The sequence below is a fragment of the Malurus melanocephalus genome, unplaced genomic scaffold (assembly GCF_030028575.1).
Source record: "Malurus melanocephalus ecotype Western Australia unplaced genomic scaffold, MMel_1.1 scaffold_898, whole genome shotgun sequence".
In the NCBI taxonomy this organism is placed as follows: domain Eukaryota; kingdom Metazoa; phylum Chordata; class Aves; order Passeriformes; family Maluridae; genus Malurus; species Malurus melanocephalus.
In genome coordinates, this window is record NW_026624130.1 from 122,107 (window position 1) to 144,726 (window position 22,620).

Genomic DNA, 22,620 nt, shown 5'->3' on the forward strand with positions numbered 1-22,620 from the left:
GAATCATGAGACTTGGTTCTCTCAGATGTGTCAGTGTGAGAGTTCTGTTCCCCCTCTGATCTCCCTGATGGAAACATGCACACCAAAGGCAGCCTATTTTTCTACCTTGCAGCAATATGTCATTTAAATAGCTGGTGGAGTTTTGTTATTTGGTGTTACTGTTGGATTGCCTTGGTTGTGACTTTAGAATGTACTGTTGTCTCTCTAGTGTGGGCCACAAAGACACTGCAGGCTCCGAGACTGTCCCTGTGTGATTWACCTGCAGGGCAGGTGTGGGCAGGGCAGGTTTGGATCACCCTGCAAGAGCTCCCTGACCTGTGACAGAATGAGTGAGGTTATGCCTTGGCTGGTGAGAAAAGCCATGTAGGGAGAGACACAGGAGTGTGACGTTCCTTTGTCTGGTGCAAATACTCTCATGGTTTGAGCATTAAGRTTGCCTGTTGAGTTCAGTTCTGTATTTTGCTCTGCAGTTTATSCATCCCTTGTACTGCCTGTCGGTCACAGCTTTTCAGAGTTGAGAAAAGAGAGATGAATGCCATGCACGAGGAATGGTTTGTGCTGGGGTCAGGTGATGGGATCTCCCTGTGAGGGCTGGGATCCCACCTGGGGTTGGCCAAACACAGATGCAGAGTGTCTGGGAATCCCGTGATGTGAGGATTTCTTAATTGCCAGCTTGTCTCACAGTGGTGTTTTAAACCCTGAAAGATGAGTGTTCTGWGATCTCAGGAAGATGGACCAAACTGAGGTTTTTTTCTTGCTTTCACCCCTCAGGTATAGTCACTGAAAAGGGCCTTCGGGAGGAGGTCCCTCCTCTTCTGCAGCACCATATACTGGAAGTGGCTTTGGAACTTCCTGCAAACAAATTCACCTGGTTCAGAGTACAGGTAAGAGCCTGATGCAAATTTATGTTCTCTTGGCCTGTTGTCCTCAGGTCTTTCCATCTGGCATTTCCTAGTGTTAAATTAGTCTAGTCCAGTCATTTCAGGAGGTGTAAAACCAACTGAAATTACAATCTTAGCAGTAGTGAAAAATCCCTTCTGAGATGAAAGGTTTTTCACAAGGACAACATTTTTTGCGTCCCTCCCTGATGAGCCCTGGAGAAGGTTCCTTCAAGTGTTGGTGCCTCTGGAGAGGAGCACAAGTGAGAATGTGCTGCTCTCCACTTGTCTGGAATGCCTGAGGTTGCAGAGCAGGGAAATGAGCCACTGATGGGASCAATCCCACCCCTTCCCAAGGGAGCTTCCAGCGTTTTTTAATGCTCTCCATAATTAGTGGGAACCATCAAGGCCCCAGGTCTCTCTTTTGCTGCAGGCTTGTARGATAAGAACTCTGTCAAGAGTTTGCTTGTCATGTCAGGAGGAAGGAGTGGACCTGACTTTGAGGGGGAGCAGAGACACCCACGAGTGTGGTAATGAGGATAGAAGTGGGATGACTGGGGAGGAAAAGATGGTTGGTGAGGGAGGTGGCTTTTTCTTGGCTCCTGAGAGTAGCTGGAGTTTCTGTCATTACTGTTTTCTTCCACTTTCCAGAAGAGCATTGTACAGGTGAGTGCATTGATGCTGGCTCATTGAATGCACAATTCATTCSTTTCTGGCCTTGGGGTTTTTGGGCAGATCTGTAAAGTAATATACTTACCATACATATCAGCCTCAGTGCAAACACAGTCTTACTGCACAATGTTGCTGTAGCAGGGCAATTTTAATATATTTTTCTTGTAGGACACCTCTGAGACAGAGAAGATGTCTGGTGARAAATCCGTCTTCTATTTATTGATGAAAATGTTTGTTACAAGTACCCATTCTCATCTGAAAATTTCCACMAAAAAATTGATCATCAAGGTAAGCATTTGAATTGAAATATCAGGATATTCACTATATCCCACTATTCTGAAATGTCAGGACTGTAAATTTTTTTCTTAYAGCGCATACCTTTACTACCTGGTTGTGTGGCCAACAGTCTCCTTTCCTGTTTCTCGTGACTGTTGGAATTTGCTGTCAGAGTCAGGCTACTAGCTAAACAACTTATGGAAATAAATGCTGTGAACTGACTTTCCTGCAGCAGTTGATGAAAGAGTAAGGAAAATGTCTTCAATGTATGCCCACCCCCTAGGCTGAATTAATTCCTATACTGGAAAAAATTGATGTAATTTGTGCCTGCAGAGGTCTTGACAGTGATCAAGAAGAGATTATTTTTGGTTTTTGGTTTTTGTCACTGTTTATTTAATCTATAATTAGCACTGGAGCCTTGCTAAAGCTTTAGCTGGTTTGCTCTGGCCCTGCAGAATAGTCCTGTCTGTTACTGTCTGATAGAGCCTTTGATGCAAGGAGTGCTTTTCATCTTAAAAATTAATTAAAATCCCTTTCTGTACATTTAAATGAGTTATTTGATTTTTCAGAAAAACCAGTCAACTGCAAGTCCCCCGGACAGCAGTGGCTGTTGTTTTCAGCATCTTCTTGAAAGAAGACATCTTTTAGTTGTCTAAGTAAGGGTAGAGATCTACATTAGGAATAAATGCAGCCAAACTGTGCTGCTTAGAGAAAATCCAGGAAGCTGTACTGGCCCTGGACAGGGCTCCTCACGCTGTGTCCTTCAGTATTCGTGGCCCACAAATYTGTACCCAGCTTTGTGCATTTAATCATTGCATTTACCTCCAATCACAGGTGCCATTGTAATATTCAGTGCACCAAAGCTACAGAGATTGAATTAGGGTTTAGTTGCTCTTGATCCTTGTAAGGGATTAAAGGCAGGAATACTTTGTCTCCCAGTAACGAACGTCTCAACCAAAAGCTGCTGAAAATGTGCCATTTTTCCAGTGGGTTTGGATTCCTTTGCAGAGTGGAAATATGGACTGCCTGACTCATTCTTGTGTCCACTTTCTGCYTCAGTCCATTGCATTTTCTCTGAAGGAAATGCAGGAGCAGGGAAGTCAGGGCAGTTAGAGAGGCTGCTAAGAACAGATGGGATGGACTTGTTTTTCTGCACAGTGCCATGTAAGTGAAGGCTAGCTTTTGGATTTCACCTTCTGTTCCTGCCTGTTTTTCTGAGAGCTGCAAGTACATTTCTATTTCAAGACTCTGCCATAAATAGGCAATAATGTTAAGTCATTTTTCACTCATTTTTTCTTTATTTAAATGAATTACCCTGTCAGTGTCACGTAAGCAGCAGATATTTTTAGAGCTCTAGAGTAAACATAGAACAAATGAGTTGTGATAGCTTCTGTTGTGTTTTGCTTGTGGAGAGGAGCAAAGGCACAGATTTATCCTGTGTAATTGCATCCATTTAATGCAGGTACCAGAGTCAGGAAGCTGGGCAAGGTTTCCTCTCTTGTTGGGAGTGAGGGACAGGCACAGGAAATCAGGGCCTGAGTTTAGAGACCGTGAAAGTGGGGGGAAATTTCTAGATATGTTAAAGCATGTTTCTTGGTTGGGGTATATCTGGATCTACCTCACCACCCCCAGGAACTTGCACTTCTCTCTGGACCTTGCTGTGGTCACAATGCACTGCTCAATTTATGTGACTGTTTACCCATCTGCCTAATTCTGTTAACTACAAGTAGCCTGATTCAGATTTAATTTAGCAATGATTTTCCCTTATGTTCGATCAGTAGTTTTCTAAACCTGCTTACAGGCTCTTTTAAAGGTGCTTTTTTTCCCCCTGCCTGTGATGGTATAAATGTACAAACCTCTGAAAGCRGTATAACGTGCTCTCCAGAAATTATGGAAGTAAGATTTTTGTTCTCTATTATACAGTTAAAGTTGCCCTAGTGAGTGGGAGTAAGGCCTCTTGAACTGAGGGAGKGAGGAGAGTGACAGACACTTCTTTTCATTAACCTCCTCTTTTTTTCTTTGCCAAAAGAAGGAATAATGAAGTTATTCTATAAAAAKATCTGTGTCTCTTGGGGTTTTGTATTTGAGGTGTTTTGAGGTTTTTTTACACATCTCCCCTTGTGTTTCCTGGACAGGTTTTACGTGACAGTGGAGTGTTTGAGTACACATGGAAGGAACTTTCAATTTGGCTGGAACACTTGGATAATACAAAAGAAGACCAAAAGGAAGCAGTGATTCAGTTTTTGGAAAGAGTAAGAGTGTTCAAATTAACAGTAACATTGGATAAACAATGCAAAGAACAGTGTTAGTGGAAACTAGAGATTTTGTTGCTATTGTTGAGAAACCTGTCAAAGACCAGTGAAWGAATTCTGAGAAAAGCAGTGTTTGGGATTCTTTGTATGGAGGTGACATTGTTCTTGTCTTGGGTGGGAGGACAGCAACACRATTTGTAGGAAAAGGAAATCCAAGAGGATCAATTGTTATTAGAGCATTGCTGGTGTAAGGGTAGAGTGTTGTATGTGTGCGTAGCTTTTACCTGCTCTTTAASTGCCAAAATTATCAGACCTCAGTAAATTGTGGTCTTTTACAAGAAAAGCTGACGTTTCCTGTTCRCTGTTCAGGATGTTGAATGCCCAGTACTTCCTTTCCAGCCCGGTCTGCCCGGGGACTCAGTCTGTGGCAGCAATTTGGATGYCAAGTTTCAGTGGATTTTGTTTTTCCATCAGTGTCCCCTGTAGAGCAGGAACCGTAGACAGAATCCTGCAGAAGTGATATGGAAGTTTTCCTCCTAAAACATGCCCAGTTTCCAACCACTTTTAGTACATGGTCTTTCTTAGCAACATGTGGTTCCCTGCAGCTGACAGCCGTACCTCTCTCCACCTTGCTGACAGATCCTGCTGAGGCTGGTGACAAACCCCTATCCCTACACAGACAAGGCAGCAGATGTGGTTCAGGAAGCCAGCATGCTCCAGGTCACTTTGTTGAAACAGGACTCTGATAGCATCAGCATCCCTGTCTCTCACATCGACGGTATGTGGTCACCCCTCAACAAGGGAATTCCAGGACTTGGGGTTGCCTTTTCTRGCCCTAATCAGCAAACTGGGGATGGATAACTGAGAAAGAAATCCTGTTATGCAAGCACTTCCAGGATTCAGCTKTCCACACGTACTTGGTATCAGAAGTCAGAATTGCAAAGTTACCACTTACACCCAAAAGTAATTTCTGATGCGGTTGTGCCACTGTAACAGAGAGTTTTTTAAATCTCTCTTCAGGCTCTTGCAGCAGCATTTTCTAACTAAAACAGAAACTTAGTTCTTCTCCCTGGGGCTGTTCATGGAATCATGGAATCCCAGAAGGGTTTGGGTGGGAGGGCACTGTACAGCTCATCCATTTCCACCCCCTACCATGGTAGGAACAGCTCTCACTGTCCCAGAGTGCCCCAATGTCCAGCCTGGCCTTGGGCACTGCCAGGGATCAGGGGCAGCCACAGCTGCTCTGGGCACTCTGTGCTGGACAGCAGCATTGAAAGGCAGAGTGAAATTCAGCTCTGATTTTTGTCTTGCACTTTCTGTTGTGTTGCTTGACAAAGATGGCTTTCATCCTTTTTGTAATTTTTTGCTGGAGAAATTAAAAAGATGCCTTGTATTCCTGGAGTGTTGCATTCTACCTCTGTTGTTTTCCCAGTTAGTCTGGATCCTCTGCACAGATTTTTTTCTTCACTTWTTAGATGTCCTGGATATGGTGGATGTCCTGATCGAGGACAGTGAAGGCTTAGATGAAGAAATTGGGTTCTCTTTAAATGAAGACATGATTATCCAAACATTTCCCTTCAGTGCTGTTATCCCTGCTGCCTTAGAAGCCAGGAATGTACTGTTGCTTCAGTCTGAAAATGGAACAGGTACAGACTGTTTTTGTTTATGTGTCATCTCTACCARTGGAGTGAAAGTGGCATCATTTTTACCCATTTTTTTATAATTTTTTTCCATTTATCATTTTTTACCGTGAGACATTATTTTCCCTGCAAGCAGAAGGAGGTGCAGATCCATGGTGTTTCCTGCTCAGGAGAGGCACTGAAGCTCAGTAGGTGCTTCTGCCCTTCTCCCCTGCTTCCCTGCAGGGATGGTCATGGTCTGCAAGTAGTTGGCTTCRGTGACAGTGTTTTAGGGATGGAGTGTGGAGATCATGAGAGGAAGGTGTTTTCCRTGGCTGTAGGCAGCTCTTCCCCGGATCAGGGAGAGAGGACTGCACTGTTGAGTAGGAAATGGATGCATTTTCCAAAGAAAACTTCTTCAGGGATGGAGCTCTGGTGGCAAATGTTGCGAAATTCAACCACCTCCTTGGAAAAAACGGAGTCCCAGGGGCATCAGTCCCAGTTCTGAAGAAGAATTGTCCCTGTTTAGCTTGTACAACATTAACTGGAGTGTGTGCCTATCAGTTCTTGGAGGAGGTGCCTGGCAGGGGTCTTTTAACCTTGCAGGTTAAAATACAGGTGCATGTAGCACAGCACAGTGAAGGGSATTATTTACTTCAGCAAGAACTGATGAGTGGAGAGTTTTTCAGGTACCTGCACAGGTCAGGAACACTTACCTAGGTCACTACAAACACCTTTTTATCTTTTCTGGGTACGTTTATGAGTGATGCTCTGTGGGCTGCTGCCCAGGCCCAAGGTGAGGAGGGTTGCTCCAGGGTCTGTGTTCATGTCAGTAGTTTAATTTATTTTTGCTTTTCTAGGAGCACATATCGTGGAGTACCTTGTTGCTGTTTTCACTGACATCCTGCACTCTCAGAGAGAACCCCTTGCCCTCTGCTTGATGTTTCAGCTCTATGATAAAGAACTCAAGTTGCTGAAAGTTTCTAAGTATCCTCAGCTCTACCAGTTTAACCAGTACTATAAACTCTGGATACCCCAGCAATCTCAGGAACCTGTGGTATGGAATACCTGAAGTCGCTGAATTCTTGAGCCAGTGTTCCTACAAAAATCTTACAGTTTATAGAGGTTAYATTTCCATCAGAAAGTGCATTTTTATAGAGCTAATTCTGTATTTCTTCTTGATCACACTGGGACACCAATTTGCTCCAAGGCTTGTCTCTGCTGACACGAGGGGTCTTTGTGGTGGTTGGGAGGTGATGCCAGGGCTCAGGGGTCATGCACAGATTCCTGCCAGGCTCAGCAGAGCCTGGGCTGGGCCATGGTCTCAGCTCACAGTGCTGAGCTCCCCCTACCTGGGCTGGGATCACGGGGCCAAGGGCTGTGTTTGCTGAGGCTTTTSTGTAGGACCAGCAGTGAGCACTTCTGACAGCCCTGGGGACACTGCTGGACAGCTCTGTTCCAGCAGGACTGCACTCTGYTGCTCCTGCAGCTTTAGGCCTGGCTTCAGCTCAGAGCTCATCTCAAAACAAAGGGGGCCGAAGAGCTTTTTGATTCATACTCATCATTGTTCTTCTCATATGCTTTTTTTTTTTTTTTAAACAGTTTAAAAACCACAAGAAGGTAAGCCAAGAACCTACTGTGGCACTGGATTGTGTATTTACCACTGTGCTAAGGAGAGCCTATGAGAGAGGAAGCAATACTTTACTGGAAGATGGTGTTCAGTCAAAATTGAGAGACTTGGCTTCCTGCCTCCCACCTGAACAGCTTTTGTTGGGAGTAAAGCACGTGCTGCTATACCTGAAATCCACAGTGGAGAACTTCAGCAGTGTAAGAGCAATATTGTAATAATTTATGTTTGGTTTATTTTAATGTAGAAGGTGCAAATGACTTGGCTGTTAAAACTTAGATTCCAGTTGTGCAGCTTTTTCCTGTACTTGGCTCTGAGGCTGCAGAGCACCAGACAAAACTGCACCTAACTTGTAMAGAAATGCCAGTTCTTCTGATTATTGAGGAGTCTTGAATTTACTTTGCATGGGTTGCCTTATTGATTGATGTGAGTGCAAATAAACTCAAGATTGAATCCAGCTCCTGGGTCTCCCTAAGAAGCCTTTCCAGAGAGTAAAATTCACTAGCCTATGTAACCCCGAATGTCATGGTATAAATGAAAGTCTATCAGTATTTGTTTGGCAACCTGAGACTTAGAATCAGATTTCTACSTAGGGGAGTGATTCCTTCCCCAGAAGATGTTGTAATCTAAGCAGATCTTAGTTAACTCCTATTCCTGATGGATAATTATCCTTCTGCTCCCATCCTCCTCTTTTCTCAACTTCCAAGATGTCTTTRTTTTCGTAGATTGGTAAAACTTTGGGTCCTCAGCTGGTTGGCCTCTATGTGGACATGCTGAGCAGTTTGTTGTGCCGGGCCAAGCAAATGGAGTTGGATCKGCAGCAGAAACGGGAGGAGCATCGGGATGAGTCGGATCTCTTTATGGATGAGGAGTCACTGGTGGCAGAAGAGTCTGCAAATGACAAGGTACCAAATGGCCTGATACACAGGCACCCGTTAGTAAACTCTGATTTGACTGATTCTCCAGAGAGCTGAACAGAGAGATGCTGTTAWGATCTTGGAGAAGAACTTAGGCATATAGAGCATTTGCAGCTGGTGTAGCAGTTGCAAAACTTCTATTTGGAGATGTGGTCCAGCTGCATCACCCACAGTCAGGAGAGGTCCTGAAAGAGATGACCTTTGCAGAAAAAAATGTATTCCCTAAGCCCTGTGTAAAGCTTTGTTATGAAAATTATGTACTTGAGGAGTGAATTCTTCCCCCTCTCTCATCGGTTCTGTGAATTTTTGGGGATTAGAATAGAATTGTGCTGATGAATCCCAGGATATTCAGGAGATGTGCTTAGGCATGTCTAGAATGTTCGGTATAACAGCATAAATCCCACAGCATGAATATTGGAATAATGATATTTGTGTAATTCATTCCTATTTTTATCCTCTGGCCAGCTAGTAGACAAAGTCATGTTCAGTAACTGTAATTGTCAAGCTGCTGGAAAACAGGCAGATGAACGAGTTTATGGACTGAGATGGTTCATTCAGTGATGCTGTACAATGTTTGTTACAGGTACTGGAAGATGYGCTCACCTTGATTTTCAGGCATCCTACTCTGGAGAGCTGGTTCCTGGCGCTGGAGCTGCGCTCGGTTCCTCAGCCTGGTTTGAACCCTGTCACTGTGAAACTCCTGTCAGCTCAGCTCAACCTCGGCGTGCTCCAGCTGCTGAAAACGGGTGCCCCGATCCTGCAGAGCACCACCATGGGTCACAGACACGTGCTGTCCAAGTATTTTGAAGCTGTCACCAAAGCTGTCCTGGAAGAGCTGCAGGCTGTGGGCAAGGACAGAAGCCAGGTCTGTCCCAGGAAGTCTCAGCAGCTGCAGGCTCTGGAGGAGCTGCACGTGTACATGACTGCAGCTCAGCTGAAGGAGATCACTTTAACCATGCTGCAACTTCCTGAAATGAGCTTGACAGCTCAGAAATCTGAGAAATGCCCCCAAAAAGGGAAACAGTTAAGCTTCTAYGGACAAATTTTGGTGCAGCTCCTCACAGACAGCTACCAAAGGCATTCCCAGCAAGGAGAACTTCTGCTGTCCACAGAGCAYATGAAAGCTTTGGGGCTATTGATGTCAGCATCAGCCAGCAAAGATTTGGAGCAAGTTTTCCTTCAGGCTCTCCAGAATGAGCCRGTCCTTGCTCTCACAGTTGGTGTCGAGGTGCAGCTTCACTGCCTTGCCCAGCACTCACACACGTCCCTGGCCATCGTGGCCATGCTGCTCCAGCACTCCAGGACTCACCTGCTGCAGTTTGAGCTCTGGTGTCTGAGCAGTGCCACTGGGAAGTACCTCAGGAAACACATGGAGAGCTTTCTTCCACTCCTGAATGTGTATGTGCAGTGCAGAGACGAGTTTGGTTTCAGCCGACCCTCCTCAGGTAAAGGCACCACTGAGCCCTGATTGTGATTCAGGAGGCCAAATTCCCTGCTCAGGGTCTGCTGGCCTTAAGGCAATTGATGGAGGTGATGAGATTGGGATGTCTGAGCTCTGGTGGCTCTTGGAGGTACCTCTGCAGCACTAAAGGGGAAGGGCTGTGCTGAGGGTTGGCTGTTAGCCTGAAGCCAAATGCTCTTATGGTTCCACTGCCCAGAGCTCTCTTTCCAAGCCCCTGTTTAATGCTTGGTGCGTGTGACAATCTGTCATTGTGCTTCTCTTAATTTCATACAGGAAGTAAAACCTTTTGCTCAGGCATGGGTAGAACAGTGTCTGGGGTATGCRATGCTGTGGCCAGATGGTTTTTGCAGAACCTGAGCTTTCACTTTTACAGAGTCAAAAAGTTTATTCTAAAACAAATCTCCAGCTGTGGGAGATCTCCATCCTAAGATGGTGGTCCAGAACTTTCCAAACCCACAGCAGCAGGACGTCGATGGACCAGTGGGTTAAATCYTCTACCAGCAAAACAATGAGGATTCACCTTGACAGAACAGGATCACTTTGCTTTCATTTCTCTTATGGGCAGAAATGTAAAGAGCAAAGGAAGCGGGCTGATTGTAGCTGTAGCTCTGCCTCCARGGTGAAGCAGTGAAAAGGCTTTGTCAGCACCCAGGGAAGCAGAGGATGGTAAAGAACTGAGCCTCTCTGCAGCACTTCTTTCTCTGTAGCAGATGAGCAGTTGCTGTAGCACCATTTTCTGGAAACTGAGTCATCTGAGCCTGGATTAGAAAGTGTTWGGGGATGAGTGTGTTGCTGTTGAACACCTGCAGGTGGTGGAACCTGTGCTCTGTCCTCTCCCAACAGTTGTCTCGGCGGTCACAGCTGTCCTGAGGAAAGCCCTGTGGGAAGAGCTCTGTGCTGAGATTCAGGACACCACAGCATCGCGTGAGGCCACTGGGAAACTGCAGATTCTTGCAAAGTTGTTGCCACCTTCGGAAAGCAAAGGGCTGCAGAAGCTGATGGCCCAGCTTCCTGCTGCTCTGGAGAGGGCAGGGAATGCAGAGAGGTAGGGAATGCAGTGTGTGGATATGTGATCCAGCCCTCAGGGCTCCCTTTGTCCATTTTGGGGATGCACTTTGATACCAGTGGCATCAGGAGCAGCATCCTCTCCTCAGAGAAGCTGTCACTTTACACTTTGACAGCAAGACATCTTTAACATACACAAAAAGCAAGTTAAAATATTCACAAAAAAATCAGTAACTGTCTCTCTGCAGATGGGCAGTGGCAGATGCCATATCCAGAGTGCTTAAAGACTCAGAGGAGCTGCKTTCCTGGAGGAGACGTCTCTTGTCTGCCTGCATGAAGGGCTTAGTGGCCATGTACAACAGCAGTAAAAATGAAAGCAAGCAAGAAGTGGAGAGGTCCATGCTGCTGAGGCTAGAGGAATTACTGGTGAGACTTCTTACCTGCTTTGTCACAGTGGGACTGTATGTGTATGAGTGATTGGGCACTCGTAAATCTTGTAAATATAGAGTGTGCTTGATTTCCTCTTCTATGCAATCTGCTTTCCATGGGCTTTTAATACTTTTGCAGAGTTAACTTAGCCATAATAATCCTTCATATGAGGCAGTTTTATGTTCTTGATGATGGCTTTCTGCTAAGAATCCCCTTCAAAAATAGGAGTATGAGGTATTTAGGAGTAAGAAATCAAAGGTTACCAGTGGATTTTTWTTTTTTTTAATTAAAAAACGGTGATAGAGAAACTTCTGCCAAGACCCACCTGCCGTGCCATCCGAAGACTGGGGCAAAACTCTGGTTGATAGAAAAATAAATAGAAAAAAATAAATAGAAAATAAAAATAAATAGAAAATAGAAAATCCTGAAGAACTTCGATCCTGAAGAACACTGCTTGCATCACTCCCTCTGTGCTGTTGACTTGGTTTGAGTCCAGTGCAGATCCYGTAACAGTTAACACTGGCATCTGTGTGAGCAGTCAATGCTTTGCCCTCTCTCTGGCTTTTGCTGAGACTCCCGTGTAGGACCTGGCTCACTCTGCAGGCCCTGGGGCCACCTCAGTGCCCATCCTGAGGGTGTTTCCAGCCTGGCAAGGCTGGCACCTGCATTCCCAGGACTGTTGGTACATGAGCTGTCATTCTTCTCCACAATGACTGGTTTGTTGTGGGTTCCCAGCAGCTCAGGGTGCATCAATCAGTTGTGAGGAACGAGTACACCCCATCACCCCCATTGTGCCACATGCACAGTTTGCTTAGTTAAACCTCACAAAAACCTCGTATACCAAGTCTTTTGCTTTGATTTGCCAAGCTGTGGCAAGTTCTGGAGTTTGAAGAGTTTTGAGCCACTGGGTTTTTGGAGTCTACAGCCCAGCCTGCTTTTTRGCTCCACACAGCCCATATGTTCCCCTGCTCCTGGAGCAATAAAACAACAYTTGCTGTTCCCTTTGAAGCAGGAGATAGGATTGTTGTGTCCAGGAGCTTTCTTCACTGTTATCCTCTGATCATCCCACATGAGTGTTTGGCTTGCACGTCTTTAGTGTGTCCCTTGAACAAAAATTGCTGTAGRAGCTCCACATGCCCCATCTAAATCAACACTTGTTTTTACTTGCTGTACACAGGGCATGGTTGAAGAAGTGGACCCAGATGACTGGTGCAGCCTTGTGAAGGCAGGACTCAAGTAAGTGTTGTCATTTTAATTTGRTTTGGTTTCAGTAAGTTTGCCTTCTTTGTTGAGTTCTCATTTCTTAAACAGCTTTTTATTTTGAGCGGATTCCCTTGGGTTTGGTTGGGATCTGACTTCTCTGTGATCCTTCTCCCAAAGGTACCGTTACAAAGATGAAACGTTTCTGAAGGTCCTGAATGTTGCCATCCAGYTACTCTACAAGGAAGAATCCTCATTTAGCCAGAGATTAGTCAAGCTCTCCAAACTTCACATGATGGTCACCCAGCACTCGCTGTTTTTGTCAGCCATCCTGAGGTCAAGAGAAGAAGATGGCATGAACACTCAGACAAGAGGTATTTTTTAATAATCTTCTTCCCCTGCTAAACAGGTTAAACTTGTCTYTCTTGCATTATATTCTCTCCATCCAGTAACATGCCCACCTGTGTGAATACTTGCAGAGTTATTAACAGTTCCAGAATATTGGCATTTTCCTTTAAATTGTATCTCTGCTTAGATCCAAATTGCATTCATTTTAAACACGTTTTTAAACTACTGGAAAGGTGTGTTTGGATTTTTTTTTTGCTTGCTTTGTTTGTTTGTTTTTCAGGTATTTTTAACCCCGTTGAAGTGTTGGTTTGATATTTATGGTTTCTGTAAGGCAGTTAGTATAAGATCACTGAAATGCACACGGGTCCTGTGATGTTTAAACCTGTTTTAAAACAGGTTCATACAGTAGGTTTAAAGTTGATTTCACAAGTTTTATCAAAAATAGTAATTTAAATTACGTGTATTTCATATTGCAGCCTTTCACGAGGAATATCCTTCCATGAGGAATATAAATGGGATACTAGTTCATATGTAGGATTGGCTTTGTTTCTTCTTCTCTGGCAACTGAAATCCTGCCTGACCTTGAGCTACATTTAATCTACATAGACTTCAGCTTTTCTCCACTGTGCAGGGGTTTGACATTCAATGATTGAAGGAGCTGTGTAAGAAAAGGGGTGGAAATTCTTAGGGCAGCCTGTTGATAACAAATCTTTGTTTATTGGCGAGCAACATGTAAACAAGCTTTCAAGTTTTAAATCACCTGAAAAGAGAAAAAAGCTCTTGTGAAGTCACTGATTTAGTGCAATTAAAAAGAAGGAACAGATTTTGCTGCTTACTGTATGTGTTTTACCTTTAGAGTGTGTTTCTGTAGATCAGCAGGATGCATTCTTGGAGGGCAGCTGCACTGTTCAGAAGCTTGGTGTGCATTCACTCCGGCTGCTCTGACATTCACTCTTCAGTTCTGACACACATTTTATATTCCTGCACATAACTAGGATCAAAGCCCAGGCTGTTTCAGATGCTGGGAGTAGAGAAATCTGGACTTGGGTCTGGAGTGTCCTACAGGCAGCCTGTTTGCCTTTGAGGAACCTGATCATTTGTGTTTTCTGCTTCTCAGTTTGAGAGCAAAGGTGGATCATCCTTGTGCCCTTGAGGACAGAGTTCCTGTGGCTCACAAACCACCTGCCCTGCTGGAGTGCACAGTGCAGAAGCATTTTGATAGTTCCTGCAGCTGGGCTGGGARCTTACAAGTTTTTGCTGTCAACTCTTGAGTCCTTGGGGAGGTTGCTGGGATGTCTGCCTTTGCTCTGTGCAATTCCTGAGCTTGTTGCAGGTGTCCTCCTGGGGAGGAAGGAGTGGAGCTGTGGCCAGAAAGGGCACAGTGCTCCTTTTTAACCAGAGAGTGGCTGTGTACACCCAAAAGCTCCTGCACAGTCGTGTGTTCCACCCTGGGCACCTCACCTGGCCACATGACTTGTGTGTTCAGCTTGGGAATACTGTTTTAAAATGTTCCCTTGAATTAAATGTGTCATAATCACCCTTTAGTGTATTGGGCAAATGGGCTGTGGCATCTCTAGAGATAGATGTCGATGTCAAATGTCCAGGGCTGTGTGTGCATCCTTTGGAGCGGGTCTGGGGCTGTTCATTGGTGCTCTGTGTGTCCGAGAGCCCCAGGGCTGAAGCTGTGCTTGTTGCAGAGGCGCTGGTGGACATTCTGCTGACAGCAGTGCAGCTCAGCCCCTCTCTGTGTGACAGCAGCCACCTGCCAGTGCTGCTTGGAGCCTACGGGGCCACGCTGAGTGCCYTGGGTGAGTGTCAGCCTGGCCAAGCTCTCCCTTCTGCAGCTTGTTCCTGTCTCCTCAGGTCACTAACTTTGGGTTCAATCTTGGGTTTTAGATCAGAAGATACTGCTGCTGCTTCAGTTGTATGAGAAGAATAATCAAAGTCTTCTAAACYCCAGGTAAGCTGAGCACCTTACTTTGTTGGGCAAATGACACACAAATAGTCTCMCAACTGGGATTTTTCCAGGGTCTCATTTTTAAATGAAGGAGACAGTGAACAAGGTCAAACCTAAAGGTGAATGTTGCTTTTGGAAACATTTTTCCTATGTTTTTCCTGTTCTTAATGTAATTCTCTTGTGTTGCCCAAACTTTTGGGTGTCTGTGGGTTAGATGAGGGAACATCCCATTTCTGGAGTCACTCACTCTCCATAGTTGGGACTCACTATAGGGATCTCCTCACAGACTGAGGCTGAAACATAAGTTGGTAGTGGACTTYTTCCCTTTCCTGTGCCCAAGCAGTCCACAGGAAAAGTGTGTTGCCAACAATTCTGGTTTTGGTCTGCCTTCCTCACGTGCACTTTKCTGTCCTGGAGGTAGGGGCAGAAATACCACCAGCAGTGGTATCTCAGGAGCTGAGGCAGGTCTGGAACTCTGTCCCTTGGTGCAGCTTGCTGTCCTTCTTACCTGCACTTGCAACTGAAAACCATAGGTGCTTCTGAGCAGGGACATTCTGCCTTGGGTGGACAGGGGAGTGCAGAGTTGGTGAGACACCCTTAGAGTGAATTGGAAAAGCTTTGAGATGGATGGGAAAGGTGTTGCCAGGGAAATGAGTTCTAGTTTGAAGCCCCACAGCGTAATAACTACAGGTGAAGAGAAAATTTCAGTACTAATYGATCTCTGTAATTGCTATTGGTTCTGTTGCCTAATGCCTTTACCTTTCCCAATGGGTAAGGATCCTGCTGTGGGGTCCGGCTGCTGTGGAGCATCACAAGACCTGCAAGAGCCTGGGCAAGTCCCTGTGGCAGCAGCCAAGCATGGAGGAGATTCTGTGTCTGCTGGATCGAGAGAAGATGATGAAGACGATTCTGTCGTTCCCTCAGCATCGCCGGCTGCTGCCAGCACAGGTGCTTTGGTTCAGGGTGTCCATGGTTATCCTTCCCTGGATGTGCAAGAAACAGCCTGCAGCCTCTCATTTCTTGTAKCTGTGCAATACGTTGCAATTTGTTTCCATCAAGAGAGCAATTTCAGTTCAGGGGAGGACTGGAATTASTTCTTCAGGAGTACTTGTCAAGTGAGTTGCAATAATGGGCCATATCTTGTCAGCAGGGGTGATTGTGCAGGGCAGAGGTTGTCATGTGTGTGGGACCAGGGTGGGACAGCCTGAGCATCTGCTGGCAATGGGCTCTCCAGCCTTTCTTACAGCTTGCTGACATTCTACTGTCGGTGCTGCTCAGGGAAATAGTTGTRGATATACCCTGATCATGAAATCCGGGTTTAAACACAAGCACCCTGTGTTCCATCGTATTTTACAAGGTGTAGTATCAAGTGGTTTATAATGGGATGAGGTGGTTGGGGAAGTTTGAAACCAAGTTTGAAATTGGTKGTGTTCTGTACCAATTCTTGTTTGGATTTGGTTTCAGGGGATAGAAAAGTCACTATACARGGATGAAACAGTCAAGAGCCTGGATGACTTCTATGATCCTTGTTTTCTGCTTCAGCTCTTCAGTGAACTGACCAGACCAGGTACAGCCAGTGTTTCTCTTTGGTAYTTAGTGGCAGGTTGGAGCTCTGTTATCCCTGATCCAAGAGCTAATACAGCAAGGAGTTTGTGCCTGACTTTAGAGGGAATAAACAAACTACTGTGAGGGCTGTGACTGAATTAATTGGAGATGTGACCTGTTCCAGGCTGTGGTTACAGAACACAGAAAGTTCACTGCTAAGTGACTTTGCAGCAGCCAGAGGCTCCGGTGTGTGTCACCAMTGGGCTGCTGCTCTGAGCTGTCAGCAAGCTTCGTGTCTGACAGGACATGCCCTGCACATGCACATCCCTGCTGTGCTCCACAGCCATACTGTCCCTGGAGAGGGCCCTCAGTGATCAAAGGGAGACAAAATGCCAAGGGATTTCCTGACCAGCTCTCTCCCTGTGTTCCCTGTGGTTAAGCTCTGTGCAGTTACAGCTAGATTTGGCTTTCCACAGCAATAATACCAGAAGCCATCAGCAGGCTGTTAGCATCTGTCAGTGAAATCACACTCACAGTCCATTGTTCACCCAGACCCCTGCAGGTACAGCACCTCAGTGGGTGTGCTTAGYGTGTCCTTAGCTATGCTTTCAACTGCTCTGTATAATCCTGGCAGCAGGAAAAAGAGCTGTCTTTATGTCTTCTGAGGAGAAAAGGTACCAGAGCTATTTGACATTTTGCAGCTGGAGGGGTCTTAGACAATCCAGGTAATGCTGGGCCTTTGAGGAGCACAGGGATGAAGAGTGTGGACTGCTGGTGTCTTTGAAATGTGGTGCTGAAAGCTGGAAAAAGAGCACTCTGCCAGCACCACCCMGCCCGTGGAGGGAGGGATTTGGTGTCTGTGGCAGCTCAGCAGCCAGTGGGGACTGCTAATGTGGGAAGCACCAAGGCTGAGGGAGCTGCTGCTCATCGTGTTCTTGTGGAAGTGGAAAGACAGTGCCTATCCCGAATCTGAACCTGCAGAGGAGGAAAATAGCCCCCTTAGCTACTCCACACAGAGAGTCTGTGTCCTAAGGGCATTTTTAAARTGATTTATAAGTCCAAGTCCCATGGTGCTTGTAAACCATGTCRACTGCCCTTGGAATTCCCAGTTCTTTATTTATTTGCTGTTTGTACTGGCTGCTCAGTGCCCTCTGGATTTGTAAACATGGACTTCTTGCACCGTGTTTAATGCTTGCTGAGGAATTGGGCAGAGAGCAAGTTCTGTCTACCATTAGCTTTGATTCATCTTGTGGAAAGCTTTTCCATCATGCTGTTCAAGGTCCTTTAAATAACTTGTATGTCAGACATAGAATTAAATAGGGTTTTTTAGAACAGTGTGTTACTTCATGTTTGATGTTGAATGCACTCTCCAGGGTCAGCAAGATGGAAAATATTAACACCACTTATTTTCAGTGGGAAAAAACTTTTCCARTCAATCTCCTGTGGACTGCTGAAGTGAGAGCCTTGGATTTCATTCTGTGGCACTGCTCCACGGTGTGAATGGTTGGTGCATRTAAGCAGTTCCCCAGAGCTTTAACCTTAAGAGAGCAGAGTGGTGACTTTGGGCCAAATGGCAGTGGCTGTGGGGAAGTGGAGACCCTGCTTTACCTGGTCTGTAACCAGCAGAGCTGGGTAAGAAACTGCCAGGCATGGAATTGAGTTTTAGAAGTTCTAGCAGTTGAGAAAAAGTGCTGGTGCAGGGACAGAAATAATGTGTGATTATTTTACGTAGTTCTTTTTATGTATACATTAGATATATATACGTTTGTGCAGGCAGTGATGGGGAGGGAATCAGTGGACCAAATGTAAGTACTTGGCAGTAAAACTGCAGCCCCTTCTTAAAGAGGAATATTTGTTCCTAGAAACTTCCTCTTGACCTTCAGTATGACAAGAAAATACATGAATTTTATTTCTAAACTCAGAGTACATTTGTAGCTGGTAAAACACCACTGAGGTGCCATTGTACTTCATTCCTGGAGATAAGGTGGAGGTTTCTCACCACATCATTTGTAACCATCAGTGGGTAGAAATGGAACAAACTCATCAAAACACTCATTCTTTAAAGGAGAAACTCCAAATCCTGATGCCAAAATGCTGTGGAGATAAATGCTACGTGGAAATGTGTGTTTCCTGTTTTCTGTTGGGCTGATTTCTGGTCATTGCACGGTTTTGTTTTTCCCAGAAGTGCTCGAGGATACAGCTGAGTGCTTGGCTCAGAACAGGCTTTACCCACRGAGTCACTTCTGCCTGCACAGGGACAATGGCTGTGGTTTATGGGYCACCTATGTGTTGTTCTCCTGCCCYTTCTATTRCAGAAGCTTTTCAGTGCTGGCCTTCCAGGCACCCACAAATGCCCTGGAGAGAGGATGTTTTCACTATTGTTCTTTGTAATCAACTTTCCTGAAAGAGTGAGGGACAGGATGTCCTTACAGAATTTCCCCCTAGCTTTGCATGGCCTAGGAGGCAGGATCTTCTGTCTCACATGTGTGAGAACACCCCATGAATTTCAGCTCAGGTRAAGAATTCAGTTCAGAGTGATTTGCTGAAGCCCTTTGTCAGCTGGAAGAGCCYTCAGCATGCACTGAGGTGGTAGTTGTTGGGGTGGAGCTGGAAATGGGTGCTGATGAGCAGAAATGTGAAGGAGTACGGTGCTGTCAGTACTGACACACTGCTTCTGTCTCTTTTCCCTGTTCCTCACAGAGTGTGTGGTGGCTTGTCACAAGTTTGTGGAAGTCAATGCCCTGGGGCTCACAGTGGCTGCCCTGAGCAGCTATGACTCCAACATGAGAGCAGCTGCTTATTTCGTGCTGGCTTCGTTCCGCTCCCATCTGGAAGGGGCTCGCTTCCGAGAGAAGAGCCAGGTAAGGCTCRGCCCCTTTGCCACTTTGGCAGGTGACACCTTGCAGGTCATGGACATAAAATAARCTTTTCATCCTCCCTACCATTGTTTCTCCTCTATTGCTTTGTTTCCTCCTGTTATAATCAATGGACAGAGAAAGTGGAAAATGTGTTTTAGAAATTCTTAGGAATTTTGTTTGCAKGAATGGAAATCCTGATGGAATTGATATTTGACCTATGGCCTGTGAAATGTCCCAGAAGCTGATTTATGTATTCATGCTCCTGTTGTGTACACTTGGCTTCTCTCCCTGGGCTCTTGCAGTTGCTGTATCTCTTGGATACTGTGCAGAATGGAATCAGGCAGCCAAACCTCAGGTTCACCTTCTCCCTSACGCTCTACATTGCTCGTGTGGCACAGCAGATCCTGAAGCCAGGTACTGGAACCTTCTCTGCGTGTCCCTGCTGGCTGCASAGCAGAGCCCTGGGCAGTGGTGATCTCCTCTCCTGCTTTGTGCTCATCTGCTTTTGACTGAGCTTTTCATTCTGGGCAAGAGAGGGGGAGGGATGGGCACCAATGAATGAGCCTCAGAGCAAAGGCCTCCTTGGTTGCTGGGCTGTTCTCCAGCGTGGAGCACGGCACAGTGCAGATCTGTTTATTATCTCTGTGCTTCTGGATGTGGAACGTTGTCCTCCTCCACCCTAACAGCTTTTTATCTTCGCAGAGGAGCACATGTATATAAAGGTAAACAGATTCCTTCTGACGCACCAGTATTTGGACCTGAGGAAAGTACCAGGCTTTTTCCAGCTTTTCTACAGTTTTGATTTYGAGGTAAGAGTCCCATTTTAGGTATCCAGTAATTCTTCAGAAATTTATAGAAAAAAAGCCATAAAAATACAATGAAATCTCATTCTCCCATGGGTGGTTAATTAGAGGTTAATTTGTTTCATATTGGAATAGAAAATGATATTTCTGTGAGGTTTTTGTTGTTTTCTTAATACTAACACATAATGAGTTGTGCTGTGTGTGCTTTGTGAGCACAATAAAAAAAGAATATTCTGCCCCAGGTAACTTACATTCATATTTGAGTTTAGATTAGTAACATTGAGTTCAGATGAAGTATTTTAGGAAAGGCAACTTTTATAATTCCATTTCCACCACATGTTTGGGCTGCAGACTGCCTGTCCTTGATGGCTGTTAGGATTAAATGTGATAGGAATGGAAATTGGGAAGTCCAGAACAGGCTGTGGTAAGGCCTGAGCTGGCACTCACAGGGAGCCCGGGTTTGTGCTCTTGGGAGCAGGTGTTATTTGGAAATGTCTAAATGTCTGATGGGGTGGTATTTTTCTTTGTGGCTTCCAGTACAAAACAGAGCGTCAGTGGATCCTCAGATTTCTTGGGGAAGGGCTGCGTGACAAGCATTGCTATGAGCTTTATGACTACCAGAGGATTTTCCAGGTCATTCTTTCCTTTTTCCACAGTCCTCTGTGTGATGAGGGCTCCCAGGTAAGAGTTTTAAAGGAAACCAYCAAAATCCCAAACCACAGAAGTTTGCATGTCTTGGAGATCTCAAGTACAAAGCAGAGAGGAGCAGCTGACTCTACCCTTGACCTCTTGAAAATCTGTTCCTTGTTGATTTTGTGTGACTAAACTGGGTGCATCCTTATCCCCTGAAACTGGAGCAGGTTTCTGCCATCACAGAGTCTGCTGTGGGGACTGTGGTTTTGCTCCTGCAGTCGGGCCTTTGCATTTTTTGGGATCTCTATTCCCTAGCAAGCATAGCTGGGTTTGCTTCAGCAGGAGGGAAATTCACATGCCAAGAGCTCTCAGCTTTGGGGGCATCCACTCTGAGTATTTCAGGCAGCAAAACCTTGGACAAAAATAAAATTGTCTTGCTCCCTGAAGACTYCTTGTAAGAGTAGTGCCTGTGCTATGAAGCTTGAAAGGAGAATGTTTTTTCTTCCCTGGGGTTGCTGAGAACAGGCGCTGTTCATTTTACCTTGAAGTTGATCAGATACCAGTCAGATTGATACTTTCTAGTTTGATAATTAGATCCTGACTATTTCTGGTTCTGTAAAAAGAACAAATTCTATTTTCTGTTTCAGAGYCGTATTCTGGAGATATTACAAAGTGCTGCCCGTGTCACCAGAGCTGCCTATGAGCTGATACAGGATCACAGCCTCCTCACATGGGTCCTGCACAGCTTAGAGAAAAGGTAACCAGAGAAGCACAGGAGAAATGGGAACAATTTTACTGTCCACAGGAGAATAATTATGTGACTGAGTATGAAAACAAAGGTGACAGACAAGGAGACAGTCAGGAGTGCCCAGGGCTGCRCTGGCAGAACTTGCTGAACACTCTGAGGTGTCGCTTGTGTTTTTGGAAATAGGATCAAGATGCTTTCCAATTGTGGTAGGAGGGATTTTGGGGTGGGGCTTCATGGTTTGGAAAACACTTCCTTGGAAAGAAAGCAAAATGGCATCTTATTYTGGTGTCTGTACCTTTTAAATTTCAAACACCTTCAGTTGGCATCTTGTCACAGGACCCGCTGCACTGGAAGTGCCACAGTAATGGATTTGAGCTGTCAAGAATATTCCTTGTCCCCTTCCTTCTCCCTCACACAGATTCACACACACAGAATCTCTTCTGCACAGAATGCCCTGACAGTTCAGGCAAGTGCACCTGAAGCACACTAGAATATGACCCCCTGAGGTGATGGACCAGCTCCTGGTGAGGATCTGCCTTCCAAATGTGCTTTTCCTTTTGTTTTTTTTTTAAAAAGTTTTGTTTTGTTTTCTTTTGTTTTGTTTTTCAGGTTTCTGGAAAACAAGGTGATAAATAAAATTATTTCCTTACTCCATACTCTGTGGCTAACAAATTTAGGGGACAAGCAAGAAAACAAGAATCAATCCCAGGAGAAGAGAAAACTTCTTCCTATTCAGCTTGTAAATGAGTTTCTGTATGTTTTGGTCATGTTAATCAAACATATTCGGTAAGTCCTTTGGGTTGTTTTGTTTTTGTTTTCTTTTTATTTTAGTCAGTTTGCATTTTGTCCTCTGTGCAGTTTAAACATTTTTAAGGCCAGAGGAATTTCTTTGTTGCTGGTAGATGAATGCACCTTCAGCTGGATGTTGAGTAGTGAATTTGGATGAGATTTCTTTGTCAGGAGGGTTTAAGTGTTTGAATACATGAGGAACAAAGTAAAATAAGATGCACAGTTGCTGTCGAGTCCTACACCCTTAATTCCTGGCCATTCTGGCACTAAAGATTAAAATCTGTGCTCACTTTATTAATTAGCATGCAAAATAGGAAAATGCACGGCGCCTGTGTTTTCTTTGGGCAGGACCAACGTGGATGTGTCCAGGCTGAGGGAGCTGCTGGGCACTCTCRGTTCTGTGCTGCGCTATCGCGCTGCGGTGCTGGAGGCGTTCCGGGAGCTGGGGAGGTTCACGCTCAATGCCACTGTCCTGTCCAGCAGGGATGTGCTGCTGCTGCTGCACAAGTGGAGCTTTGTCAGCAGAGACCTGCAGCTGCAGGAGGACCTGCAGGCCCTGGCTCACAAGTTCCAAAACAAAGAACTGCTCAGTAAGTGCTCAA

The 22,620-nt window shown here is 45.3% G+C and overlaps 1 protein-coding gene across 1 annotated transcript in view; it reads left to right on the plus strand.

The window, feature by feature from the left end:
- The window catches only part of URB1 (URB1 ribosome biogenesis homolog), a 39,186-nt gene that overhangs the window by 13,641 nt on the left and 2,925 nt on the right, over positions 1-22,620 (plus strand). Inside the window, exons 12-35 of the mRNA XM_057385983.1 lie at positions 772-884; positions 1,719-1,838; positions 3,962-4,078; positions 4,718-4,856; positions 5,554-5,724; positions 6,558-6,754; positions 7,300-7,524; positions 8,050-8,229; positions 8,825-9,686; positions 10,547-10,748; positions 10,957-11,134; positions 12,315-12,373; positions 12,518-12,711; positions 14,383-14,493; positions 14,582-14,645; positions 15,419-15,590; positions 16,107-16,209; positions 18,888-19,048; positions 19,348-19,459; positions 19,748-19,854; positions 20,386-20,529; positions 21,129-21,238; positions 21,839-22,015; positions 22,367-22,608. Of these exons, the coding sequence (XP_057241966.1) occupies positions 772-884; positions 1,719-1,838; positions 3,962-4,078; positions 4,718-4,856; positions 5,554-5,724; positions 6,558-6,754; positions 7,300-7,524; positions 8,050-8,229; positions 8,825-9,686; positions 10,547-10,748; positions 10,957-11,134; positions 12,315-12,373; positions 12,518-12,711; positions 14,383-14,493; positions 14,582-14,645; positions 15,419-15,590; positions 16,107-16,209; positions 18,888-19,048; positions 19,348-19,459; positions 19,748-19,854; positions 20,386-20,529; positions 21,129-21,238; positions 21,839-22,015; positions 22,367-22,608 (4,260 nt within the window). The remainder of the gene's footprint in view (positions 1-771; positions 885-1,718; positions 1,839-3,961; positions 4,079-4,717; positions 4,857-5,553; positions 5,725-6,557; positions 6,755-7,299; positions 7,525-8,049; positions 8,230-8,824; positions 9,687-10,546; positions 10,749-10,956; positions 11,135-12,314; positions 12,374-12,517; positions 12,712-14,382; positions 14,494-14,581; positions 14,646-15,418; positions 15,591-16,106; positions 16,210-18,887; positions 19,049-19,347; positions 19,460-19,747; positions 19,855-20,385; positions 20,530-21,128; positions 21,239-21,838; positions 22,016-22,366; positions 22,609-22,620) is intronic.